The 24,933-nt window shown below is 42.4% G+C and overlaps 1 protein-coding gene across 6 annotated transcripts in view; it reads left to right on the top strand.

Annotated features, from left to right (window-relative positions):
• The first annotated feature begins 5,827 nt into the window (after positions 1-5,827).
• The window catches only part of nfixb (nuclear factor I/Xb), a 138,996-nt gene continuing 119,890 nt past the window's right edge, over positions 5,828-24,933 (top strand). The window contains exons 1-3 of one of the 6 annotated variants that reach the window (XM_023416415.2): positions 5,828-6,985; positions 15,527-15,610; positions 23,795-23,830. In XM_023416415.2, the coding sequence (XP_023272183.1) occupies positions 6,983-6,985; positions 15,527-15,610; positions 23,795-23,830 (123 nt within the window). In that variant the 5' untranslated portion in view covers positions 5,828-6,982. Of the gene's footprint in view, positions 6,986-15,526; positions 15,611-19,603; positions 20,378-23,794; positions 23,831-24,933 lie in introns of those variants that run through there. The other 5 variants (XM_023416416.2, XM_023416419.2, XM_023416417.2 and 2 more) reach the window with 5 other exon arrangements.

Genomic DNA, 24,933 nt, shown 5'->3' with positions numbered 1-24,933 from the left:
GGTGGTGGTCGACCATACTCTTCCCTCTCCCCCCTCGAATCCCCTCCCCCCCTCAGACGATGACACTCTCGGTGGTACCGGCTGGACCCAAACCAGAGCGAATCGTATCACTGAGCTGCACTCTGCTGGGGAGGAGTGTGTGCTCCAATATATCACAATGACAAATGGTGCAATTTGATATAGATTTTACAAAGGAGGGACTTTTTAAAACAAAAAATTTTTTTTAAGTTTGGAGCTTTGTAATGCATCACAACGAGAGCGTTTTTGAAGGGCGCTGTGCGGTTTTAATGCTCAACACTCAACCCCTCGCTTACGACCCCTCGCCGTGACACTTGCCCGGTGCCTCTGAGCCCCTGAGCCTCCGAGGAGCTACGACTCGTTGAGGGAACAAGAGGGTTTTATATGTGTCCGTCATCCTTCGCTGTGTGGTTCACCAAGTGCTTACTGCTCTGAGTAAACACCTTCCTCACACTCGTATCCACTTACCCAGCCACCGCTGCATACGCAAACACACACATTTAGACTACAATACACAATAATGCACCCCAGCTCTCTCTTCTTTTCTCATACACACAACACATACAAACAGTGAGTTAATCAGACCTATAAACCCTCCTTGCTGGTAGAAGATAAGCGGTGTGCTGGTAGCCCTGCCCTCCTGAGAGCAGCACTCCTCTAGCGGTGCCGTGGAGCTGCCTGATAAGGCAGGGGAGTGTGGGATACCCTGAGAGATCCAGGCAGACACACACACACACGCACACACACACACACACACACACACACACACACACACACACACACACACACACACTGCTCAGCATCAGTTAGCCAGATCCTCCACTGAGCCAATCAGCGGTTTGCAGGGCCTGAGGCTCCTCCAATCATCCTTCTCCATCAAGTGTTGTTAATCTCACCGCTCAGCCTGCAGGTGGATGTATTGGGTGTGTGTGTGTGTGTGTGTGTGTGTGTGTGTGTGTGTGTTCTAGCTACCACACTTCCTTACAGTAATGTCAGAAAATTGCAGTCTGATTTAAAAAAAAAAAAAGGATGAGAGAGCACAGACTCTCTTTTTGCTGTCAGACAATAAAATAAAAGCTGGTTCTCCTGCAGTTTACAGGGGACAAAATTCAGACAGCGTCTGTTTCTCCTGCCTATAAAATCCATAACCAGAAAAATAAAAAAAATAAAAAAGAAGAAGAAAACCTTTGTTCTCCGCTCAGTAAACACTGGTGTATTTGAAGTAAGTGGCTTCAAATCTAATCCTGCTTAACAGTGTTTTCCTACCTTGATGTGTAAAGGGCCAACACACTTTCTCAGGGGTCTTTTGGTAATTAAGTACCGTTTCTAAACTGAACTAATTAAGCCTCAACCTGTATTTCAAACACCCTCAGGGACTCAGTTACTTTTACAGATGAATCAGTCTATATCGTATATTTCAACATCAAAAGTTATTTAAAGTAAAGGAATATGATATAGAATGATCCATTTTTAATATCAAAGGCCAAACCTCTCTGCGGAGCTCCCTGAAAATTAGATTTAGAAAAAGATAATAAACTATATCGTTAATCATGTACTGAAACAAATGAACTATTTAGCTAATACAAATAACTTAATGTTCTGTTGTAACAGCCTTAAACATCGATTCCAAAACTATTATTTACTTATATTGTTGCAGCCGGCTGTTGAGTGTATATTTATTCTTTCTTATTTTAGTGTGTGTGGATGTGGCGCTCATGCAGCTCATTTCATCTTTTTTAACAAGAACAAATTCAGTGAAGGGAGTTTGTGATGAGCTACAGCAGCGAAGTCCAGTCCAAAACCTTGGGCTTTTTTCTTTTCTTTTCTTTTTTGTCTTTTCTTTTCTTCAATTTCTTTTTTTTTTTTTTCCTTTGGCGCTGCAGCGTTTGGCCTTGAAGGCAGTAATAAAATGTTGGGGCCTCCCATCAACTCTAAAATCAAAGTAAATTTCTCTCAGTGCCCTTGTGGAACTGATGGGTCCATTAGTGAGTTTCCTTTATCTCACTGTCTCACTTCTGACAAGGCTCTGTTCATAGCACTGCTTATACGTACAATTTTAAGTTCTTGTGCTTTTACTTGAGTATTTCTATTTTAAACTCCTTTTATTTTTTCTCTTAATTACATTTCAGATTGAAATATTGTCGTTTTTTTTCTTCATGACATTTACCTGTCAGGTGTATTTTACTTTGAAGGTTACAGAACACTTGGCCATCTTATAAAAATGATGCATTGTTATAGATTAAATCCAACATTACATAAAATAAAAGATCTATGCACCTCAACCACATAAAACACTAGAGGGGCACTTTAATTAATAATAACTTTTAACAGTCATTTTGCTGATAATACTTTTATGCTTTCACTTAAAATTGCTAGTTAATAACGAGTGCAGAACTTTTACTACTTTTACTGTTTATGTTTTACCTTGATTTTCTTCTCTTAATTATCATTTTAACAGTCTTATAATATCAGGGACATGCAGTGTGTTTATGGTAACCTAAATTCACCTTATTTACAGTTTGCTGTTATTTTTTTTTACCCTGGGGACTAACAGACAGATTTTTTTTTGGTCATTGCAGACCAGCAGCAGCAGCAGCAGCAGCAGCAGCCTATAGCTCCAGTTTGGCTCCAGCCCGCATCCAACCACCGTGGCACCTCTTGGAAGTTGGCGCAGGTCAAATGCGTCTTAATTCAAACCAAAAGAAATGAGAGAATGGCCCTGAGTCGGGCCGGTTCCACTGGCCGTGCCAAGGTCAGCATTCCTCGACAGGCCGTTGCCTAGTGGAACTTTTGTTTCACAGTTTGTGTAAACCTCCAGGGAGAGACGGTATAGGAGCGCGAGGGCACAGAGACCAAAGAAAGGAGTTTGCGAAAGCGCGCGAGCTGCTGTTTGGAAGAATATAGAACGGTGCACGCGGGTCAGACGTGCAGACTGAATGGTAAGGTATAGATACTGACCAGATATTAGCCTGTGAGGGATCCCCAGTGTAATCTCAGTTTATACTCACAAGACAAGACGCAGGTCCAGATCTGTTGCGTATCGACCTCTAAAATTAAAAGGTGATTATTTTTCACACGGAACAAAAAGCCCAATAATATCAATGCGCGGTGATTGTCCCACTTGTCCGTGTGTTTCCAGGCGACACGTGCAGCTGTAGAGGTTTTTGGCCTATTTTAGGGTCAGTGATTGACGCCTTGATCTCCATGCAGTAGCCACTGTAACTCAAACCAAGATTATAGTTAAAAGAACATCATCATCAAATGCACATTTAGTCTTTCTAAACTGGTTTTATATTCAATTCATCCCGTCCTATAATTCACATCTCCACATGGGTGAAGAGTTTATTCCCACTAGCATAAAGGCGCGTTCACATCTGAGCCTTAAACATTATTAAGAGTCGATCGGGACATTCAGGTCCTCAACAGGCCGTAGGACGTTCCTCCACTCAAGCCACCGTGTTTAAGGTCAAACATCAGGTCAGGTCGGAAATCAAATCAACCAACTATCCGAGACGAGATTGTACAGGAACATTAGGATGTGTGTGTGTGTGTGTGTGTGTGTGTGTCTCTTACACGCGCTTTGTTTTAACATTTTAACTTCCGTCCTGCGTCACCAACCTCCGACTTTAACCATGAATCTCAGCGGTAGTTTGCAGCCTTAAAGACTGTGCAGACGGACTAAACGTTAAAGAAACAACATGATGTTGACAAATGTCACTAACATAAGAAAAAGTCTTTTATTCATTTTATTTTTGCTCATATTGAACTCACTGTAACAGCTGACTGTGCTCACACAGGCCTTGAGTCAGTTCATGGTGAGGACTCTGCTTCTGCTGGAGGCCGCTCTCTTGAAAAGGCCACACACACACACACACACACACACACACTCACACACGAGAAAACGAAGCGCCTAAATAATTAATCAGACATATTTAAAAGGACTGAGGGACTGAAATCTGATAGAATCTCGGCTGAAATTTGTTGCCTGATAATTTAGAAACAAAATAAAATAAATCAAGAGATTAATAATCTCACACATTCCTGATGCTTTTTATTCTTAAATACCTCTGAGAGTTAAAGGCCAGAAATATGACGTAAGGACATTTGTCCACACTGTCTCACAGCCTCACTGTTATTGATATTATTCTCATTATTATTATTATTTTACATTAGCCTAGCTTTAAGATACAAATAAAATAGTTGGGACTTAAACTAATTATTGTCACGAAATTGTGTATGTGTGTGTGTGTGTGTGTGTGTCTAAATCGTTTAAAAACCATGAATAGTCGCGGTTTTTTAACTACCTTTAAATTAACTCACAGAAACTGCAGTTATTAAACGTTATTAAATATTATTAAATACCATTATTAATGTTATAAATAAAAATGAGACTACTATAGTAAATTAAAAGACTATGACAACTCTCATATATTTAATTACACATTAATTCACAACGGTTTTCAAATAAAATAAGGGTCTAATGCACCTGCTTGTTAAAAATTTAACTGATGTTCTGGTCAAAAATGCAAAATAGAAACCTTTAAGAAAATAAATATGTGTCTCGTGCTACTGACAAAATTATTGGGCCATTAAAACTTGACATATACATCTGCTTTCAATCAGTATGTAGGTCCAAATTTCAAAATATTACCATCTGAGTTAGATGTTTTTTGTTTTGTTTTCTTTTACGTCAAAGTAAATCTAAATAAATGTGACCTTATTTTGAAAATGTAGCTTCATAATCTGTTTGTCTTCATGGAAGGAATCTGAATAATCTTCTGTGTTCTTGGTGAAGAAACCTGAGTCTTCAGTGGATGAAAGCTGCTTCAACATTTAGAAACTGAAGCTGCTGCTCTGCCTGTCTCTCTTTAAGGAACAACTCCGACTCCATCAGCTTTTTATTTGTCTGTTTGTAAAGTCATGAAGTTGAACCAGAACGCACTAAACCGGCGGCAGGTGGGATCCATTTTGACGCTGCTCGTCATTTTGTTGCGTGACGTCTGCAGTTGCGCACTTCCGTAAAAATGCTGCGTTTCCCATAAAAGGTCAAAACACCACTTTGGTAATTTATTCATGAACAGGCCGGTCTCTGTCTTAAAGGAGTGTCTGCGGAAATTCCACCTGAATTTCCGGGGGATAATTTGATATTTATGGTGAATAAATATTGTGTTCACATACTCCAGCCAGGAGTCGCGCACCTGCTCCGTCTGACCTGTCTGCACGAGCTGATTCTGATTATTCATGACAAGATAAACACAGAGGACAAAACACACACACGTTTTTATATAGTTGGACCTGCAGTGCAGTAGTTAGCACTGATGGCTGTGCATACAAATCTTTAAAATAAGGCTAGACATATAAATCACTGTATAAACGTCTGACTCTATTCCAAACACACATGTGACATTATATATATAGGTCTGTCCAATCATTTTTAATTTATGAGAATTAAATCAACCCTGCAGTAGAGCTTGAAACCACCAGGCTCAGTTGAACCTGTTTTATACCTTTAAACTTTAGTGTCTTTAGTGGGATCTAAGTGAAGCATTAATAAAAGTGTACTTGATGATATAATGTCTTTTAATTGGGAAAAAATATATTTTGAAATTACAATTGAGTTATATAAGAAATGGAATTTATAAATACAGATTTAGTTGAGATTGTGTTGTTCAGCAGCTGGAGGTCATATTTCACACGGGTCCACGTGCATGTCTCTCTGCATTTAAACTTTTCCCATCGACGTTTAAAGCTTCCGCTCCACTTGAATGTCCCACACTCAGAAAATATTTGACTTTATCATAACCTGCCGCCGCCGCCGCTGCTGCTGCCTCCCCCACCGCTCCCCTAACCTCCGCTCTCCTCCCGCCCTCTCTGTCGGCCCCGAGCTGCCCCTACACTGTTGCCGGTGAGAGCTATTAATCCCCTGCGTCCATGGTTTACTCTGAGCCCGTATTTAATTCCTCTAAACCCCCAGCTGCCGCCCTGGTTACTCACTGAACACGACAGACTGTGAACCGCTCTGGTTATTAATAATTCACCAGCCCTCCGCTCCGCTTCTCCGGCCGCGGCCACAGGACACCGCACGTCCTCACTCGGTGCTTGCGTGCAGCCACGCTGTGTTTTCACTTCCAGCGTTTGTTTACTACTTGATTTTGGCTGCTCGGTGTCTCACCCAGGGTGACTTGCATTTCACCTCCTTGTTATTGTGTCTAGCCTGCACACAGTCCCCGGCTGGCATTGCCCACCGAGTCTGATGTCTCTGATGTTGCGACATCCGCGCTGCCACATGGTGAGTTTTGTTTTAGACGCCGCTCTCTCCGCGCCTTTCCCCGGACACTGAGGAACAGGTGGAGGAGCACCGGAGGAGGAACTCCACTTTTTGTTTCATATCAGAAAAAAAAGCCGGAGCATGCACAAGGGAAAGCGCGCGGCGTCGTCCCCTCTGCAGGAGCAACAGCTGATCTGGTGAGCGCGTAAGCAGAGAGTGCGGGCTACTTACTGTCGGTGCACAGCCACACTCCTGCGCTGTCGCTCGGGCTCAGACGGCGACTGTGTCGGTGGCGCAGAGCGCGGCGACTCGGTGGACATTACGGTACCGGGACGGACTGGAGAGAGGGAGAGCAGCAGAGCTCAGCCTTGACACCGACCACTTTCATGGAAATACCACGAGCTGAAACCGAACATTAACACTTTGCGTGAAGAAGTCGGGGAAGCAGACGGATTGGATTATACTGCTCTGTCCTCCTTTGCCTTGACTGAGAAGAGTTGACTAAAAATTAAAAAAAAAAAAAAATGTTTACCGGGCACCAGGCCGTGTATTAGGGCTCTTTTGCTTCCGGTATAAGGCCCAGCTGAACAAGAAACCGAGCAGTTTTCTCTCTCCCACACACTTTTTTTTGGAAGCCGAACTTTTGAGAGTGGAAAATGGGTCTTTGAGAGTGTTGGCACTTTTCCCTACACCACAATGGTACGTGCTATGTAAACCAATAATTTTCTCATTTATGCAGTCAGCTTTCAGATTCATTGTAGTTGTTCATAGATTTAATGATACACAGAGAGAACTTTAAAGCCAGGATTAGTGGGCTGACTTTACCCACTGTATCATTCTTGTGTGTGTTAGTTATTTACTTGTAGCTAATGGGTAACAGTCACCGAAGAGTTTGCCAAGTCCCTCCACCTACCTGTATATGTTTACTGTCACAGTTAGACTCATTATGGCGTTATGGTTATTTTTAAATAAGGGAGTTTGTCTTGCTGAAGTTCTGAATGTATATTTGTAAGTGTTGTTGCTGTTAGGAAAACATAAAACTCCTCAATAGTTACATAACATGTTGCCAAGATTTCTTTCCAACCTCCTGGCCAAATCGGTGTCCAGCCCTCTCAGTTCACCACCGGATGCCCACTGCCTTCTGCCGTTTTATCCACATGGAGAACATGCCTCCTCTTATTGCAGTGGTCTCTGATGTGGCGCTGTCAGTGGACTATTTATAGCCACGTACGTTAAAGATGAATGCTATTGATAACAGTGTAAGTAGCTAATAAAGAGGCGTCATTGATCCCTCAGGACCCCAATCCCACCTAAAGGCATAGTTTAACATAGTTTGGAAACTTGGCTTTGAGAGGTTGGAACTTCTTGTTCCATTCAATTATGTGCCTATTTGGTTTGTGCGTAATTACGCACAGCGGTTTAGCTGGTCTTAATTACGCAGGTGATTTATTTCTGCAATTCAGGGAAATCCTGTGACATCACAAGGTGCAAATTTGGGACACATAACCTGGTCATCTGGTCACTGTTAGCTTTCTTTCAGGATGTTCTACATTTGAGATTTTATTTGTTGGTTTCCTTAGAATTTGAATTGGCTTTGGACTTTCCCAAGAAAATCTGTTAGCCTATTGTTTCCTATTTTATCCCCGTTCACCCTTAACAGGATATTTGTTTAAACTGGCAAATGTATTCCCTGTGAGGTTGTGAAAACATGCATTTGAACGCCGCGCTTGTAGTTTTCAAAATCAGTAATAAGAAGTCTGTTTTGTACAGAATTATGATATATAGCTCACACATCCTTGACCTTTTAGATAAATTCTTTTTTTGGCATGAAATGAGTCAAGTCAGGCATAGTTAGGGGAACCTCCCACATACAACCTTGAAGCTGCTTAGACTCCAGGAAGGGAACTTATTTGCACATGAATATGGAAGATTATTAGTATGAATAATTATTTGTTTACGAGCTTCCTCGCTGACATGGCAGCTGCCCAAGAAGCTCATCAGTAAAAATGATACAAAATTCAGGACAGGCCTCACATGGGATTATCTTGACTTGTTATTCTCCCACTTATAGCAGCAACTCACCTCTTTTTTTTTTTTTCTTTTTCTTTTTTAAGAAAAAGGCTATATTGTGAATTTGTGCCAAACATATCAGTTGCATGTTAGTTTAATCAGAATGCACTGGAGGCATCTGTCAATCAGTGTCAGGACTCAGTTAGCTCCCCCTCCCCCGAGGCTGATGCTCCATCTCACACTCACAAACACCAGTTTTCTGTAGAGATGATCTATATCTGCGGTTCTGCAGGTTATTGATTTTTCCAAATGTGTTTGAAATCAAAAAAGAAAGACACGACCCGTCATCATGAAACTGTGAACATGACAAATTATGATTTGTAGATTAGACCTTTATAATAGGCAGTGCTCCTCCATGGGCAGCATATGTGTCATGTGCACTATAGATGGTTAAGAACAAATACAGTAATCATGGAGGGCTGTGTATATAGCTGCGGTAATTGTATCCCACACTGTTTGTGTGTCTGTGTGTGTGTGCAGCCTGCCACATGATGATCAGACAAGCGGTTTTCCAGTCTTGTGTGATCTCCCTCTTGGCTGTTGCTGCCAGTGATGTCATCGCTCACTGTATACAGAATATTATGCTATTATGTTTGTCCTGGCCTTGACTTTTCCCTGGAAAATAAATAAGGCTTCAAGCAGGCTATGATAGCTCATGTGGTGTGTGAGCTTTTGCTGTAGTTTAAAGATGGAAACTGTGATATACAGTCAAACAGCGTAAATATTAGGATAGTGAGCTCAGATAGGGTTAGTCAGGTTGATTGGTTTTTAAGCTGTTGTAAACTGTTGTAGCCTGGATGAGCGCAGAGGACAGATCGAGACGCGTGGTCATGTGACGGATTGGACGTCTTTGATGCACTAAACGAATCAAAAGTTTAAGAAACTGTGTCGCTTTTGACAATTAAAGAGTTGTGGGCCCGAAATCGTTTGCCGCCAAGCAAATGGTAGAGACACAGAAAAGGAAAGACTTAAAGGGCCATGAGAGTGATTTAGTATCCACTTCCATAAAGTTGGAGGACTCACAAGAGACAGATTAAAAAAAAAAGAAGAAGAAAAGAATCAAAATCGAAGCAGCAGATGCTGAGATATCCTGACTTTTAGTTCCTCGTCTCCAAAAAGCACTGGATCCTACTTTTCCCATAATTCAATTCATTAGCATCTTTCATTCAACCCTTCCTGTCTGTTAGACGCTCCCATCTTGTCCGCTCCATTCCCACAGTTAATAACACGGGGTGTGTGTCAGATATTTCATGTCTTGGGCTCAAGCTAAGCCTGATGATATCACTGCGACAGTGTCAGGATCATTTCCTCTGGCTTTCAGAAAGATGTTAAAACCGCTGCAGGACTCTCCGTGACAAATCAACTGACCTTAATGTGTAAAATCAGTGGAGTGCTCCCTTGATTTAAGCATTGCATAATGAGTATTTATAATTTTTCATTAGTGCGCCTGAAACATAAGACACGAGGTTAAGGATTTAGACACAGAAGTATAAAGGTAGCTCAGTTCTCCTTTTGTTGTTTTATCCAGGTCAGTCCCGTTGAGCCCTGTGTTTGCATGCAGTCTACCTTTTCATGCCTTTTCAGTTAAAACAGTCACTCTACCAGAGGAAGCTGTTTTCATAAGCACGCACTTCCTCTCATGGAGCATGTACTCTTGAAAAGATGAGGAGTGAATTCAGAAGCGCTGTGGTGAACCTGTGCCCACTGGAGAGCACCGAGTGCAGGTGAAAGCAGCAGGGTGACATTCGCAGCCGGTGTCGACGACGACGACGTGTTTCGGTGACTATTGGAAATGTACAAACGGTGAAAAGCAAAGTGCTGGAGCGAGGTGATCTCAGGATCTTTCAGGAGTTTAGGAGTTTTAGAGTTTTTCTTGAAACAAGCGAGCGTGTCTTGAAATAAAGCAGACCGCTCCGGTGTGAGGATAATTCGACCCCGGATCGGATCAGACCGCACAACACCGACACACTTCTTTCATTAGTTTTGGATATTTATTTTTTTTTGCAGTGTAAAGGAAGTCTCACTTTGTCTGACCCGGCTCCTCTAACTCGTCCATCTCATTTCTACCCCTGCCTCAATTACTTTATCAACACTTAACCCTCACATTAATTGGTTTCACAAAACACCCCAGACTGCACACCAGCTGTGTAGCCGAGTAATTTGAATCTACTTAATTTGGGAAGGTGTTGGTATCTTCTGCCTTTCCGAGTTTAATTTGGAAAAAGAAAAAAAAAAATCACAACAACAATACATGTATTTTCTCTCTTCACTCTCCTCTTTAGGGTCTTAATGAGGAATTAGAGCCAATAGCATTATTCATTAAACAGAGCTTGCCAGCTATTTATCACTCTAACAATATTAGCATATTTGTTTAAATTTTCAACACTTTTTTTTTAGCATTCGTAACCAGGTTTAGCATTTTTAATAATCTGGCATCGAATGCATCGTACCAAATTGAATGCTGAAAAAGAACCAGTGGCAAGCCCCAGAAACATATAAAAATCCTTCACAAACACACACACACACACACACACACACACACGCACACACACACACGCACACACACTGCTCTAATTACCGCCTCCCCCGCTCCCTGTCTCTTATTCCTCACCTCCTGAGATGCAGGTGTAAAATATCACATTTTTCCAGCATTTTTCCCTGAGGTGGCACTGGCTTGGACTCACACTACGTAAATTTCCCCTTTCATATTCCCTCACACATTTTTTTCTACAAACAAGTTCCCCCTCCCCTCCCCTCCCCTCCCTCTCTTTGATGTGCTTGCCACATCTGCACAGGTTTGTTAGCTTGTTACCAGGTGAAGAATGAGGATACAATTAAGGGCTGAATGAAGTGGGACTGGGTAGGATGTCAGTTATGTTTCGCAGCAGAAAAAAAAAAGAAAAGTCTCTCCGATTGCTCCAGAAAGCTGTTGAGCCCGTGGAGCCGGCGCCGCAGCGGAAAGATCAGAAGGTTGTTGAACAGTTGTTAAATTGTGAGGATACCTGCCTCTCGTGGATTGTTGTGTACCCAGAGACCCCCGGGTGGTTTCTGAGCTGAACAAGAGAACGAGGAAGACAGGGGAAGGTGGGCCGGGTGTATGTATACTCTGATTAATCCAGTGCCATGAAACACAGCCAACTCCAGCATTTCCATTAGATCTGACTCATTGTATATGTGGTCAGCTCTTGTCTTGTGTTTGCAGTTGTTGTGTCCCTTATGTTGACTTCCTTGTTTTTGCACAAGTTGAAAGTTAAATGTATAGAAGAAATGGAAGTCCGTCCCCACTGTGTGCTTGTATAGAGGTGGGTTGTCAATAAAGTTCCCTTGAGTCTTGAGTCATCAGAGAAGGTGCAGGGGACGGACTGTGGACATTAAGAGGAATGTTTCCACTCTGAAAACATGATTTCCTGCAAAGGAGGTTCAGTATAGGCGTCCTGTAGCATGCCCAGAGTTCATTAGATAATCAGCTGGTTCAACGACCTACAGCGCTTAAACAATAACTGTATAGATAAACATTTTGGGCAATATGTTCGTTTATATCTGAGCTTTAGCTTAGCCTAGTGTAGCACCGACACATCTAAATGACAAGCCGTGGTTTTAGTGGAGGTACATGGTTGAACTATTTCTTGGTGGCCAACACACAGGCCAGTGCCTGGACCAACATTATCATTCAACTTGAGTCATGTTTCCGACCACCGTACGAATGTAAGGCTAATATCTCCTTTCACTGACTCCCCGGGGAATATCCGACTTCAGAGCCGCTTTAAATGGTCGACTGTGTTTACCAGCGTTAGCTAGGTGCTAACGTTTCCTGTCTCCTATTTGTAGAGGACACAGGTAACATGAGATTTTTATCTGTCTCCTCAGCTCAGAAAGCAAAAAGTTGAATTTCCTAAATAATTGAAATTACCCTTAAAAGGATAACTTAACCGTATTTTGCATGTTTTTGGGTGTAAATAATTGATAGAGACAAATATCTTTGCAGTTCATCCACTGTTGATGACGTACGGTAAACCCAACAACCACCAAACAGCTGCTGCAGTGTAATCAAACTGGGCTTGTCCTCGTCAAAGAACGTCCATTAAAGGTGTTTATTTTTCCCATTGTTCAGATTGTTATTAGTCAGTTATTAAACAGATCGTTCAGAGTCCGACAGCGTTACGGACAGGATTCCTACAGAGACAGAACTTTTTGTAAAAAATGAAGATTCTTTTTCTTTAACCAGAAACAGTAATTGTTGCGCTCCGTTCAAAGGCACCAGACTCCATTGACAAAAAGAGTCATTTTACCCTGCAGAATACAGGAGTTGCTGGTCTTTCGCAGCCTCGGGCGGGTAAGTTGTTTGCATTATTGTGTGAATTTCAGTGATGGCAGACGTATCCGGATCCTTTACTCAAGTAAAAATACAACACAATAACTGATCGAAGCAGCAGTAGACCAGCAACTCCCGTGGTTTTTGGCGGTAAAGTTACTGTTTTTGTCAATGGAGTCTGGCGCCTTTGAACAGAGCGACATAGCGGATCTTTCTGGTTCGACAAGAAGGTTAATCTTTTACAAAAAAAAGTTCTGTCCCTGTAGGAATCCCATCCATAATGTTGTCAGACTCTTAAGACGTACTTTGACACAGACAAACGCCCTGTTTGATTACGTTGCGGCAGCTGTTTAGATGTTGCCAGGTAAAGCTTTTTCTTGCTCTGTAATGGACGGACTGCAAAGGTGTTTGTCCCTGTAACTGTTCACACCCAGGAAACATGGAAAAATTAGGTTAAAAACTCCCCCCCCCCGGGCTTATCCTTTACTACATCATACATACATAGGCTTCAAATGGACTCTTAAACTACGACTTTGACCAAGACCAATGTTTTCTTCTGTCGTTCAACCAAGGCAAAATCATCATCTCTATTGATGAGATCTGACAAGCCTCAGTCAACATCCCAGACATCAAATGATTTCTCGAGCTTTTTGAGTGTTAATTACACGAGGCTCTGCAACTCTTTTAGCTCTGGGCAGGGCATATGGATTGGGCATCTGCTGCAAATATATATATCCACATAGAAAAACACACATATGTATATATATATAATTGATACCATGCTCTATAAAAAAAAGGGGGCCAGAGCTGCAGGGAGCTACATCAAACAGTCAGCCTCAACCAAACGATGCCCGTTTCTGAGGGTTGGAGTTTCAGATGAGGACGGAGAGACGCTGCATTCATTGACTGACCTTTGTTTTTATCCTTTCATTTAGTTTACCTTGAGCCTCAACTTCATTGTCTGTGCAAATACAAATCATTTTCCAACTTCGATAAATGATTAACCCTGTCAGAGAGAGGTAACTGCGTGCCTCGTCCTGTGTAACTCTGTGATTAGCATCTGAGTAAAATATATCCTTCAGCTGTACCAGGCAGTTTAAGAGCTTATCAGAAAGCCCAGGGAGCTTGACAAGGGGACCATTTAGTGGGACAAATGGTTTCAAATGGTTTTCCTCCAGCGTTTCCCCACATATTAACGATGACAGGCCAGAGGTTGGATGCTGAGGCTGAATGCCACGGGTAGTGTTTTCTTAGTCACTTGGATGACTTGAATTCTAACTTTGTTTAAACAAGCGAATGCCTCATGCGGGCCCCGTGCTAAATTTATTGTGAGCGGGAGAGGCTCTGCTCAACAAAAACCAATGTTAATCTTATGTTAATCAGCCCGCCTGCGAGACCTTTTGCCACAGACATTGAGTGAAATCACACGCGGAGATGCCCTTCCTGTGTTACAGTAAAAGGGAAAGGGAAAAGACTCGAGCTGTAACCTCTCATTCTGAAGGATATGAATAGCCTGCGTCTCCAGCCGCAGCTCGGTTAGCCCCGAGTCTGGGACTTATTATAGTGCTGTGTGTTTATGCATGTGTCTGCGCATGTATTTGTTCAAGTGCAATCCCGTGTCACCGTGTGCACGTGTGTATTTGTGTGCATACGTAAATGCTTAAGCAACCTACAGTCTCATACCTCACACGCCGGTTTAAATAGTATAACTTTACATTTTTTGTTGCTGGCTACGAGCAATGTTTGTTCCTCTTTTGGGTCCGTGTTCGTTTTCCGCTTAAGGTTCGTTCGGAGATCAGGACGTAAAGTTCTGGAAAACAGGATTATTTCCTCTCTTCTTCTCTATCCAGCAATTAAACTTAAGTCTCCTGGTTCCATTGTGAGTAAAACTTCCTTCCCCCTAACTCACGGAGTTATTTTCATTAACTTAGCGATTTTTTAACCCTCATCTAACAGGTTTAGTTGATTCCCAAAACAGACATTGAAATTTAGCCTCGCAAAAACCAATTTGTACCAGTTTGGACTGAAAAGTAACAGCCACGGGCTAGCTAACCAGGCAGAACTGCCATCCCTGATCCAGATCCTCAGTCTGTGGTTCCCTCCCTTCCATGTTGTCTGGCCTGGCTGCCTCGATTGACAGCAGAACTGCAATGGATGCTCATTCAGAGCCCAAGTCTCTGCTGGCGCGTCCCGCAGCATACAAATGAACCGCGCTGAATAGAAACAAACAAACAGAATAAATACTTTCGCTGCATCTATCAGTGAATGCGATATATAGGGACCTGTGGCGCGGCCAAGAGCCTGTGTTTTGTGTGTTTGCGGGGGCAGACGTATGGCCTGAGCATGTGCGAGTCTGTGCCGAACGTGTGCATGTGTAGTACGTGACTGTGCGTATGTGAATGATTTGTGCTGAATCAGTGTGCGCTGACAGAAAAGTGACCATGCAGGTGAAATAGCAGGGACAGGAAATGCCATTGTGCTGTGAGTATTGTGTGGAGCGGGTACGGCAGCTAAACACATTGCTCCCCCCTCATTCAAGTGGCGGTGACTGGCAGGGCCGGGCCTCAGGCCTGCACAGCATATGGTCTCAGGCACAGGCAGCACACACCATCATCTGTGTGTGTGTGTGTGTGTGTAGAATGTAAAGACGAAACACTCTGTTTCTCTGCGGTTATCTGGTGGTGGTGGGACTTGATATAAACGGGTCAAAATGAAAAGCAGCAAGATTAGGAAAATGATATGAAAAATCTGCTTTGAAACAGCTCTGCAGCCAGATATCTGGCGTGTTTTTAAAAATCCCTGAACCTAAAAAAAACAGTGTCAACTAATGAATAAATGACTGTTGTGTTACATTTCAGGCAACCGAAACCTTTCTGTTGAACGAAGAACCCTCCAGAGGTCCTGGGATGCCTGAATGCTTTGTAGTATCAGATTCATACAGGGTATGCATCTCTGATTATTATTATTATTATTATTATTATTATTATTATTGTTGTTGTTGTTGTTGTTGTTATTATTTCATGTGTTGGTACTAAATGTGTTATTTGAGTCATTACTCATTACCCTGACTGACAGTCTGTTTTCATGCTCTTGGTAATTGCACCACAATCATAATGTCATTCACAGCTCCCTCTACTCAGCTGCAAACCATTACAATCATTATTTCCACAGGCACATTTAAGAAAGAAAAAAAAAAGAAAAAAAAAAGGGGGGGGGGGGGCTTTGCAACTTCACCGAAGCGCCCTCGCCTCACGGGGGTGAAAATTATAACGATAATGTGCGGCGTGCTCGGCTGTATGAAAAACAAAAGTTAAAGAAAGTGAGCAGCTTTTCTGAAAGAGAGGAATCCACCCAGCGAGCGCAGTGGATTCACAACGATCGACGTGATATAAAATGGTCATAAAAACAAGAGAGTTTGGGGATGGGGAGGGTGAGAGGAGAAAAAGAGGAGGAGGTGGGGAGTGGGGGTGGGGGGGGGTTCTGTGGATGACTGAAAATGTGATTGTTAATGAGGTGGGAGCCAGTTTTCTAGGCTACAGTCTTTGTTTCCCAGAGTTAAGACTTACGCCAAGTCTCACAGAGAATCTGGGTTGCTACAGTGTATCATGTGTCTCGGGGTACAGAAATGAACCATTATGGCTGTAATTGAGTAGCGCGGCTGGTGGAGGAGAGAGTTTCGGAGAGAGGGGGAGGAGCGTTGGTGGAGCTTGTATTGGATTCCGGGGGCAGCGAGTTCAAGAACATCCACAGGAGGGTGTCCACCTCCAACTTCTCACCAGGAGGTCCGCTGACGGGGGCTCAGTGTTGTATAAAGTGCATCACAGGGCTGCCTTCTTTCGCTGTCTTTATTTCCGTGTGTGTGTGTGTGTGTGTGTGTGTGTGTGTGTGTGTGTGCGCGTGTGCACGCTTGGCTTACATGTCAGGGATCTTCTAAGAATTGCTGAGGATGACGTCGCAGTCGCTTTTGACAACGTGTATGAATGGAAATATGAATTTAACACCCTGTTTTGGAAGCGGCGCCAGAGTTTTCCAGTGTTGTTGTTTAGATCATGAAGCACCCAGATCGTTTTGACCTGTGACCCCTTTAAAATGAAGTCTCTCTCAGTTTTGTTTGACGGACTTTAGAGGCCTGAAGACTCCAGTGAGAAAAGTCGAGTAAAGCGTAAAGAAACGTACTTTTCTTTTATATCTCTTTTTATCATCACTGTTAAAACATCTCCACATCAGTTCTGTCTATGATTAAACCCTTAAAACTACAGCTCAACCAGGCTGATATCAGGTTATTGTACATATGTAGATATGGGAGTATATAATGTCGTATCTTCGTATCTTCGTCACAATTGCTTAAAAAGAATTCAGGTTAAAAGATTCGGATTAGAACTGTTGTTTACGTTTAAAAAATATTAATAAATAATAATAATAATAAATAAAATCTATATATCCAAACATCAGTATCAGTGTCTGATGAACAAGATAGAAGAAGAAAAATTTTTTTTTCATGTCTCATTATCATGTTTTCAGTTTGTCCGTCTCATTCTCCAGAACGCCATGTCTCAGGAAAGTTCCTCACATTTGGCACAAACGTCCACTTGGACTCGAGGATGTGATTTTGACGAGATCTTGTTGGTCAAAGGTCAAAGGTCAAGGTCACTGTGACCTCATTAAAAAAAAACAAAACATTTTTGGCCATAACTTATGACACAGTTTCACACAAATGTCTCAACGGGATAAAAATAATGAAGCAATGACGTTTTATATCCTAAAGGTCAAAGGTCAACTTCACTGTGGTCTCACGTTGTTCTCACACTTTTCTTTCCTGCCATAACTCAGGAACAGAGGAGGAGACTGTGACCAGATTTTGGTTAGATGATGATGATGCAGATGTTTTAGAAGTCGTAGCTTCGACATCCATACTTGACACGCCGTCTCCTGTCATGGCGACAAACCTCTATCAGAATCACAGTCAGCTTTATCGGCCAAGAATTTCTCTCTGTGAACGTACACACTAACACAGCAGACACGGAGCAGAGCAAGAACAACAAAGCTTAACAAAGTCAAGTCAAATCAATTTTATTTATATTTCCCCAAGTTCCCTCCAAGTCCTCACTACATGTTTTATAAGAGTCTGGACAGAAATGGATTTGACTGTAACTTGACTGGCTGGAGGAGGCGGACAACCAGCAGCCTGTAATTCTAGTTTCGCTTGTTTATACGAAGCACAGAGGCTCAGGTTACATCCAAAAATGACTTGATAAGAAGGAGATTTTTTTTTACAGTGGGCTCATGAGCCCGTCACATTTATCAAACCACGGCTGCGTGTGCACTGTATGTAAACTGTGAGCTGCTAGACGTGACATCTGCTCATCCAAACAGCACGACCGCACTTTCTTTTTGCTTATCTGCGCTGCACTGCGTCTCATCTGCTTTTACACCAAACACACAGCCAGGTGTGGTGCTCCCGCTGGTTGTTGGTGTGATGCTGCAGGCAAAATTTGTGGTTTCTACCCTCGAGCAACCTGTTTTGCAGATCTGAGGATTGTTGAGGACAGAGATAAACTGACGTCTCTGATCATTTAACCAGTGAAAAGCGTCACTTTTTAAAAAATTTTTTTTTTTTTTAAACTGTGCAACTTCTTTGGCTGATGGGTGAAGTCATCGCGGCGGCGCTGGCCACTCTGGAGCAGTGGCAAATATGTATATTCGAAAGCGTGTGAAAAAAAAGCAGAGCCGCGGCAGACCCACCAACCATAGCATATGGCTCTACCATGTGTTACTTAATGAGAGATTTACTCACACAGACCACTAAATGTGTGGCTCATTTAAGGAGCCACGGCAGAGGAGTGTTTGCGTGTGTTGCATGCAAGTCGACTCTATAAAGGAGGGAGGTTTTGATCCCCGGCTAACCGCTCTCTCTAACCTTTTGCACTTGCTTTTTAACGACTGTGCTGCAGGAGTGAGCCGAGAGCAAAGACTATCCCTCTGATGTAGCCACCACCGGTTATGACGTCAGCACACCTGCCTAAACGGAAACCAATAGGTGTGTGTACTAGGGCGTGTCTGTCTGTCTGTGTGTGTGTGTGTGTGTGTGTGTGTATCATACTCACAGAGAGGAATGCTGGTGTTTTAACCTCGTGTGGCGGCGAAGGACAGGAGGTTACACTTTTTGTGGTGCGCATAGACTCCTGACCACACCGCCCTCTCTCTCTCCCCTCTCCGCCTGCGCCTCTGGCTCGCGGAGCTGGCCGTACGCAGTAATTGGCCACACAGAGCCCAGATCTCTTTGTTTCGCCTGCAGAGAGGCTTTGCGGTAGAAATGCACAAGCAGTAGGCCTCATAAATCTGCGGGACTCCAGTGTCGGGGCCCGAAAATTTCAGCTCTGCTCCTTCACAATGACTTCACTCCCACCCAAATTCCCCACTGTACCACACTCAGGACCTGCTCCAAGAAACTTCATTTTATGACTTTTGTGCGATATGTTTATCACTCACTACTGTTTATGTGTGTTTGTGTGTTTGTATGTGTGTGTGTGTGTGTGTGTGTGTGTGTGTGTGTGTGTGTGTGTGTGTTAGAGGGAGAGAGAGAATTTTCTGTTTCCTTACACACCCCAATTTGGTACAATTTAGTATTTTGATGCTGCTCAGAGGCTGTGATTATATGTCTGTCTTCACTGTTTGCTGGTCTCCTACTTCACAGTGAATGCTGCAGTATAACTGTTTGGCTTGGACTCACTTCACTGGGTTTGAAACTCCAGTTGTGGGCTCCAGACTGGGTCAAATATGGTTCAGTAAATAAATAGACTTGACTTTACGGCCCAGGATGAGATAATGCATTGATTCAAACGCCTGCAAATGAATTGAAGTGCAGGCTTTTTTTTTTTTTTTTTTTTTTTTTTTTTTTTTTTTAGCTTTGAGTGCGTGAGAGCTGAAACATTTAAAAAACAGATAAAGTTTTCATCCTGGCTTGTCCATTATATATATATTGTAAATAAAGTTTCTGTCAGTCAGATTGGAGACTTTTCATAACTCTCAACATAAAGCTACAAAAAAAAAAAGTGCAGCTTATTCCCTTTTGCCCCGCAGCTGTTACAGAAGTCAGATCCACTCTGGTGATGCGTTTACGTGTTACTCTCTAACTAAAAAAAAACATTAAAGAAGCACTGGACGAATTATCTGTCCCCTGATGATTATTTGCATCTTCAGATCACGGTATGGACGGGTCAGTAAACGCAACTGGAGCGTAACATGACCATGTAAAAGATGCAGAGGAAGCGCGGGCACAGCCTCTACAGGCTCTGCGCAGCGGATCAGAGAGACACCGAAGATTTCATCAAAAAAAAAGAAGAAAAAAAAAAGAAAAGATAGAAAGATTCAGAGTTTTTTTTGCTGCTAACGACACATTGATGAATCTGCATAAAAATAAGAAATAAAAAAAAAAGGCGCCACACGGAAGAATTCGTTAGAAAAAGAGGAGAGCGATAAAAGTCCTTCAAAGAGGAGAGGGGAGGGAGACAAAGTTTTTTCCCTGAAAGTTTGTGCAAGCTTTCACTTTCTAGGCGGGGTTACTGTAAGCTGCAGCAGCATGGAGTGAGAGAAACAGGACGGCGAGCGAATGCAATGCAGCACTATACCGAGCTTCCATCCAACTTAAATAAGCTCTCCAATTCTCCCTTCTAAAAATAACCATGTACTCCCCGTACTGCTTGACACAGGTAAATTATCTTCTCTTATTTCATTGTTTGGGTTTAGCCTATAGTGGGGACGCCGGTTTTTTATTGTGCTGCCTCTTGTCTATTATTTTCCATGTGTTTCATTGTTGTAGCGCAGCGTCTTTCTGCTCTCTGACTCAGTGTGAAACTTCACCTTCACTCTCCGACGCTCGTCCCGTCTCCGAGCGCGTTTCTGCCGCACGAAACTTTCTCGTGCGTTTCCATCGCACATGGTTTTTGGAGAGAAAATGGCGCTTCTCCCGAAATGTATTTCATATAAAAAAAAGAAGGAGGGGAGCCTGCGGGAGGAGGAGAAAGCGGAGCGCAGGGATAGACAGAGAGTGTGGACTGGAGTTTAACGTTACTGCTGTTAAGATTTTTCCAAGAGTGTCGAAGCTCGCAGGAGTTTTTTTGGCCGGTGAGAGGAGCGCGGGGCGCGCACCGCCGCCGCCTTTAGAGCTGCGTTCATGTGGAGCTGAGACCGGGAGAAGCGAGAGAGGCTGGAGCTGGTGTGTGTGTGTGTGTGTGTGTGAGAGAGAGAGAGAGAGAGAGAGAGAGAGAGTGTGTGTGTGTGTGTGTGTGTGTGTGTGTGTGTGTGTGTTTATAAACTGAGGAACAGTACAGACATTCTGCGTGCATCTTCTTGAGATGGTGTGTTTGCGGCGCTCTGCTGCACCAGTTGACAGTTTTTTTTTCTTCTTTTTTTTGCTCTTGAATGCAACACGTGAGCACGTGCAGTTACAGGTTAACTGAAAACACGAGGGTTGCATTGATTTCATATTTATATGTCAGTGTAGTTGTGTCTTTATTCAACATCAGTCTCTTCATTTCCCTGTTTCCCCCTCTGCAGACAGCAGAGCGCAGTTCCTGCTCGTGTCACAGTTCATTCAGACTAACTTTACAAAATAAAAGTCACTGGATTTTTTTTTCTATTAACGTGAAATGACTTCCTTTAACTTCTCGCTGTAGGTCGTACTTACTTTATTTTAAAGACTTTTATTGCTTAAATTTTAAAAACTTAAAAAGTGAAAAAACACGAAGGACTGCTGCTTCTTAGACTTTATTGTTCAGCATATTTAACTCAGTCTCTTTACTTTGTTGCTACTGACAGTATTTTACTGTCAGCAGCTGTTGTGGACATTTCTGACACTAAAATAACACGGCTGTGAGTTGTAATAAATGTTGCTGTAAATGTTCATTATGACTCATTTCGAGTTGCTCTTTTATGGCTTTTTTATATAGTGTGCTTTATTCATAATTGATAATATTTCACGTGCAATAAACCTCCATATTTATCACGACATATTTGCCTAAAAGTAAGTAAGAATTTCACTCTGCCTGCAGAGCCTTTGCAGCATGGGCACATGCAGCTGTATGCAGCTGTGTGCATTGCACCACAGCTGTACAAAAGTGCTGCTTTCAGACAAACCCAACATGCTCAACCGCCTCCCGCCCCCACTATTAATCTAAATCTTATACGAAACTGTCATTAGTTTTCTCAGCAGCGAAAGAAAAGTAAAACTAAAATTCAAAAAAAATATTTCCAGTTTTAAACGTTTCCCTTCAGCGAAACCTCTTTTTTTTCCAGGTCCATGAGACTTTGAAGGTGTTTCCTTCCTTTAAGACAACCAGTGGCAATGACCTGCCCATGTTATGTTATACAGCTGCTGGAAGTCTTACTCTTATAAAGCAGACTTGTTTATCCCTCATTGGCTTCGTCTGACAGTGGACTGCCAGGGTCTCGTTTGATGTGTAATTCATTCCTGATTTTTACAGTGGTTTTATTAAAAGAGTTTTCCTCCCATCATACGCCTCTGACAACTCTGCTACCAGAGGCTGAGAGGATGTTCCTCGCTCCTCTCATGGGCACAAGTCATGTCTGGTTTCCATTTAAAAACATTAGCAGTTAGGATCATAACGTCGGCCTCTCGTTGACACCAGAGAGGGAAAGGAGATTTTTATTATTTTCCCTTAATTCTTCGTTTTATTGAAGAAACTATTATGGGCTACTTAGTGTGTTGACTTAAGACTTTGGAGGGTGAAAGTCACTTAGAAATGGAAAGAAAATAGAAACAGGCTGGTAAATTATGATCACAGGCATCTCACATATTGCATAGATCAGACTATGCTCTCTGTATAGGAGCCGTATACACAGGCCTCACTTTTTTTCTTTCTTTAATTCCAAACAGGCCTTTAGATATGATGACTTTATCTGTAATTGATAAAAAAAATCTTATACAGCAGATGATCCCTAAAGGAAAAGAGATTTTATTTAGCAACATAAATTTCCCTTAATTAAACCTAATTGGTAACAGAAGCTCATACAGTGCAGTGTAGTACACATGTTGCACATCACAGTAACTTGCAGTAAGTCACGATGGAAGTGAGTCTGCAGCCGAGAGATGAACTCACACACTCTTATACCATTTTAAGTTTTTTGCCATTTTTAAAAAAACGTGTGTGTGTGTGTGTGTGTGTGTGAGAGAGAATGTGTGTGAGAATGTGTGTGTGTGTGTGTGTGTGTGTGTGAGAGAGAAGAAACAACTTCCCTCTCCGTGCACACAGCCCCCTCTCTCCACACACACACACACACACACACACACACACTCACTCACTCACACACACTCTCACACTATCTCTCTCTCTCTCTCTCACACACACACACACACACACGTTCAGCAGCATTCCCTTGCAGCTCCGTCTGCAGACAGAAAGGCACATTTTGTTTATTTAATTGCTGTTAATAATTTAAAAATGGAGCTTGGACCTCGGATATGGCAACAACTGTAAACAATCGAATGAATTATTAACTGTGATAAAAGACAGACTGGAGAGAAGCAGCGTGCTGAGATGTGGCGGTGCGAGATGGAAACAAATTACAGAGTAAGAGAGGGAGAATATATATATATATATATATATATATATATATATATATATATGAAAGCTGCTATTAGTTTATATCAGGGGAAGTGGTCGACATTTCCACTGTAATGTCTCATATTCCTTAATTCCACATTCATTTGTAAGTAGCCAATAACGCAAATATTGCAATTTCCTGCTCAGATTGTCTCTGACATTATTTTTTTTATTTTCTCATGTTTAATTAATAACTCTATTTATTTGACTTAATTTCTCCGTTTTTGCTGCTCTCTCCAAACCTTTCACTGTCAGCCCTCAATGACGCAGCACAAATCTGCACTTTAAAAAAACAACCAAAAAAAAAAAAACAGATTTTTTTTTTCTTTTCATTGCATTTTTTTTAAATGTGTGTTGAGTGCTTCATGCAGCTCGTAATGTTGTCATCTCAGACTGTTTTCACTGGTGCGACATGTTAACTTATTCCTTCCCTCTGCCCCCCTCTGCCCGCCTGGACGCTGACCCCTGCTCTCCTCGCCTCTTAACACCCTCTCAACACTAAAGTATTACCCTACTCACCTTCTAAACAATGCCTTAGTGGTAAGTCCTGTTTAGTCCCTATTTCTTCAGCATTAGGTGTGTGTGTGTGTTTTCTATATTTTTCCATCTTGAGAGACTGTTTTCTGTGGTGACTTCTGCAGGGCCGCTCACGCTGACCTGCAGCTGGAATTATTCTAGGCTCGTGCAGGGAGGCGGGAAACCTTCTTTCATTTTGCACACACACACACACACACGCACACACACATACACACACACACATACACACACTCTCCATGAAAAGTTGCATTTTTCTCTCTGTGTGTTTTTGTAGCCTGTTATTGGCAATATTATCAAACCAGACGACACTTTTTTTCGCTGTGCAGCAGCGCAAATAGACCAAAACACTGGCTGCAGCTCCGACCACTGTTTCTCACAGACATGTGTTTTAATGTGTGTTTAGGAAAATATTAGATCTTAGTGTCGAAATCGGGATATTTCTGCAAAATATGAAGTCTGAGCTGCAGCTCACACGGCGATCGGCCACAGCAGCTTTATTCACGCTCATATTTTCATTTCCCGCGTTGGAAAGAGTTTAAAGCGCTTCGTTTTCTATCTTAAGTGAATTGAAGCTGCATCAGTTGCTCTGTTCAGCTTTTTCTCATGCAGCTCCTGTTTGTTTTGGTGTTGGCTCATTATTATCGCTTTGCAGAGCCTTATGACAAGCGTGTGTGTGTGTGTGTGTGTGTGTGTGTGTGTGTGTGTGTGTGTGTGTGTGTGTGAGTGAGTGTGTGAGTGTGTGTGTGTTTTCAGGGTCTATTTTCTCTGATAGTCAGAGGTCACCTCTTCTCCGAGGTCACCACCTCAGCGCACATGACTTATTGCTCTGTCCTCCCAGTCTGAAGCGCCGCGCTTTTCTTTATCTGCGCTATATGTTGCTCCAAGAGGATGTATTATATTTTTCTTACGTCACCGGCGGTTGTTATCGCTCCCTATCGCAGAGCAGTGTTTTCAATGAAAATATCAAAGCGATATTTAGAGGAGGAAAGCATGAGCTAGTTTGTTTTATGTGAAAATCTGATTAAATTAATGTAATCAATATCTGGACTTTGAAGCATTAACTTTGCATTGACACATATTTGGTGAGGTGGCCCTTACACCCCCCC

Source organism: Seriola lalandi, unplaced genomic scaffold, assembly GCF_002814215.2.
Source record: "Seriola lalandi dorsalis isolate HSWRI2012SDOR001 ecotype SW California unplaced genomic scaffold, Sedor1 jcf7180002054563, whole genome shotgun sequence".
Classification (NCBI taxonomy): domain Eukaryota; kingdom Metazoa; phylum Chordata; class Actinopteri; order Carangiformes; family Carangidae; genus Seriola; species Seriola lalandi.
Note: the sequence above shows the minus strand (reverse complement) of the source record. Positions and strands in the feature narration are given on the sequence as shown.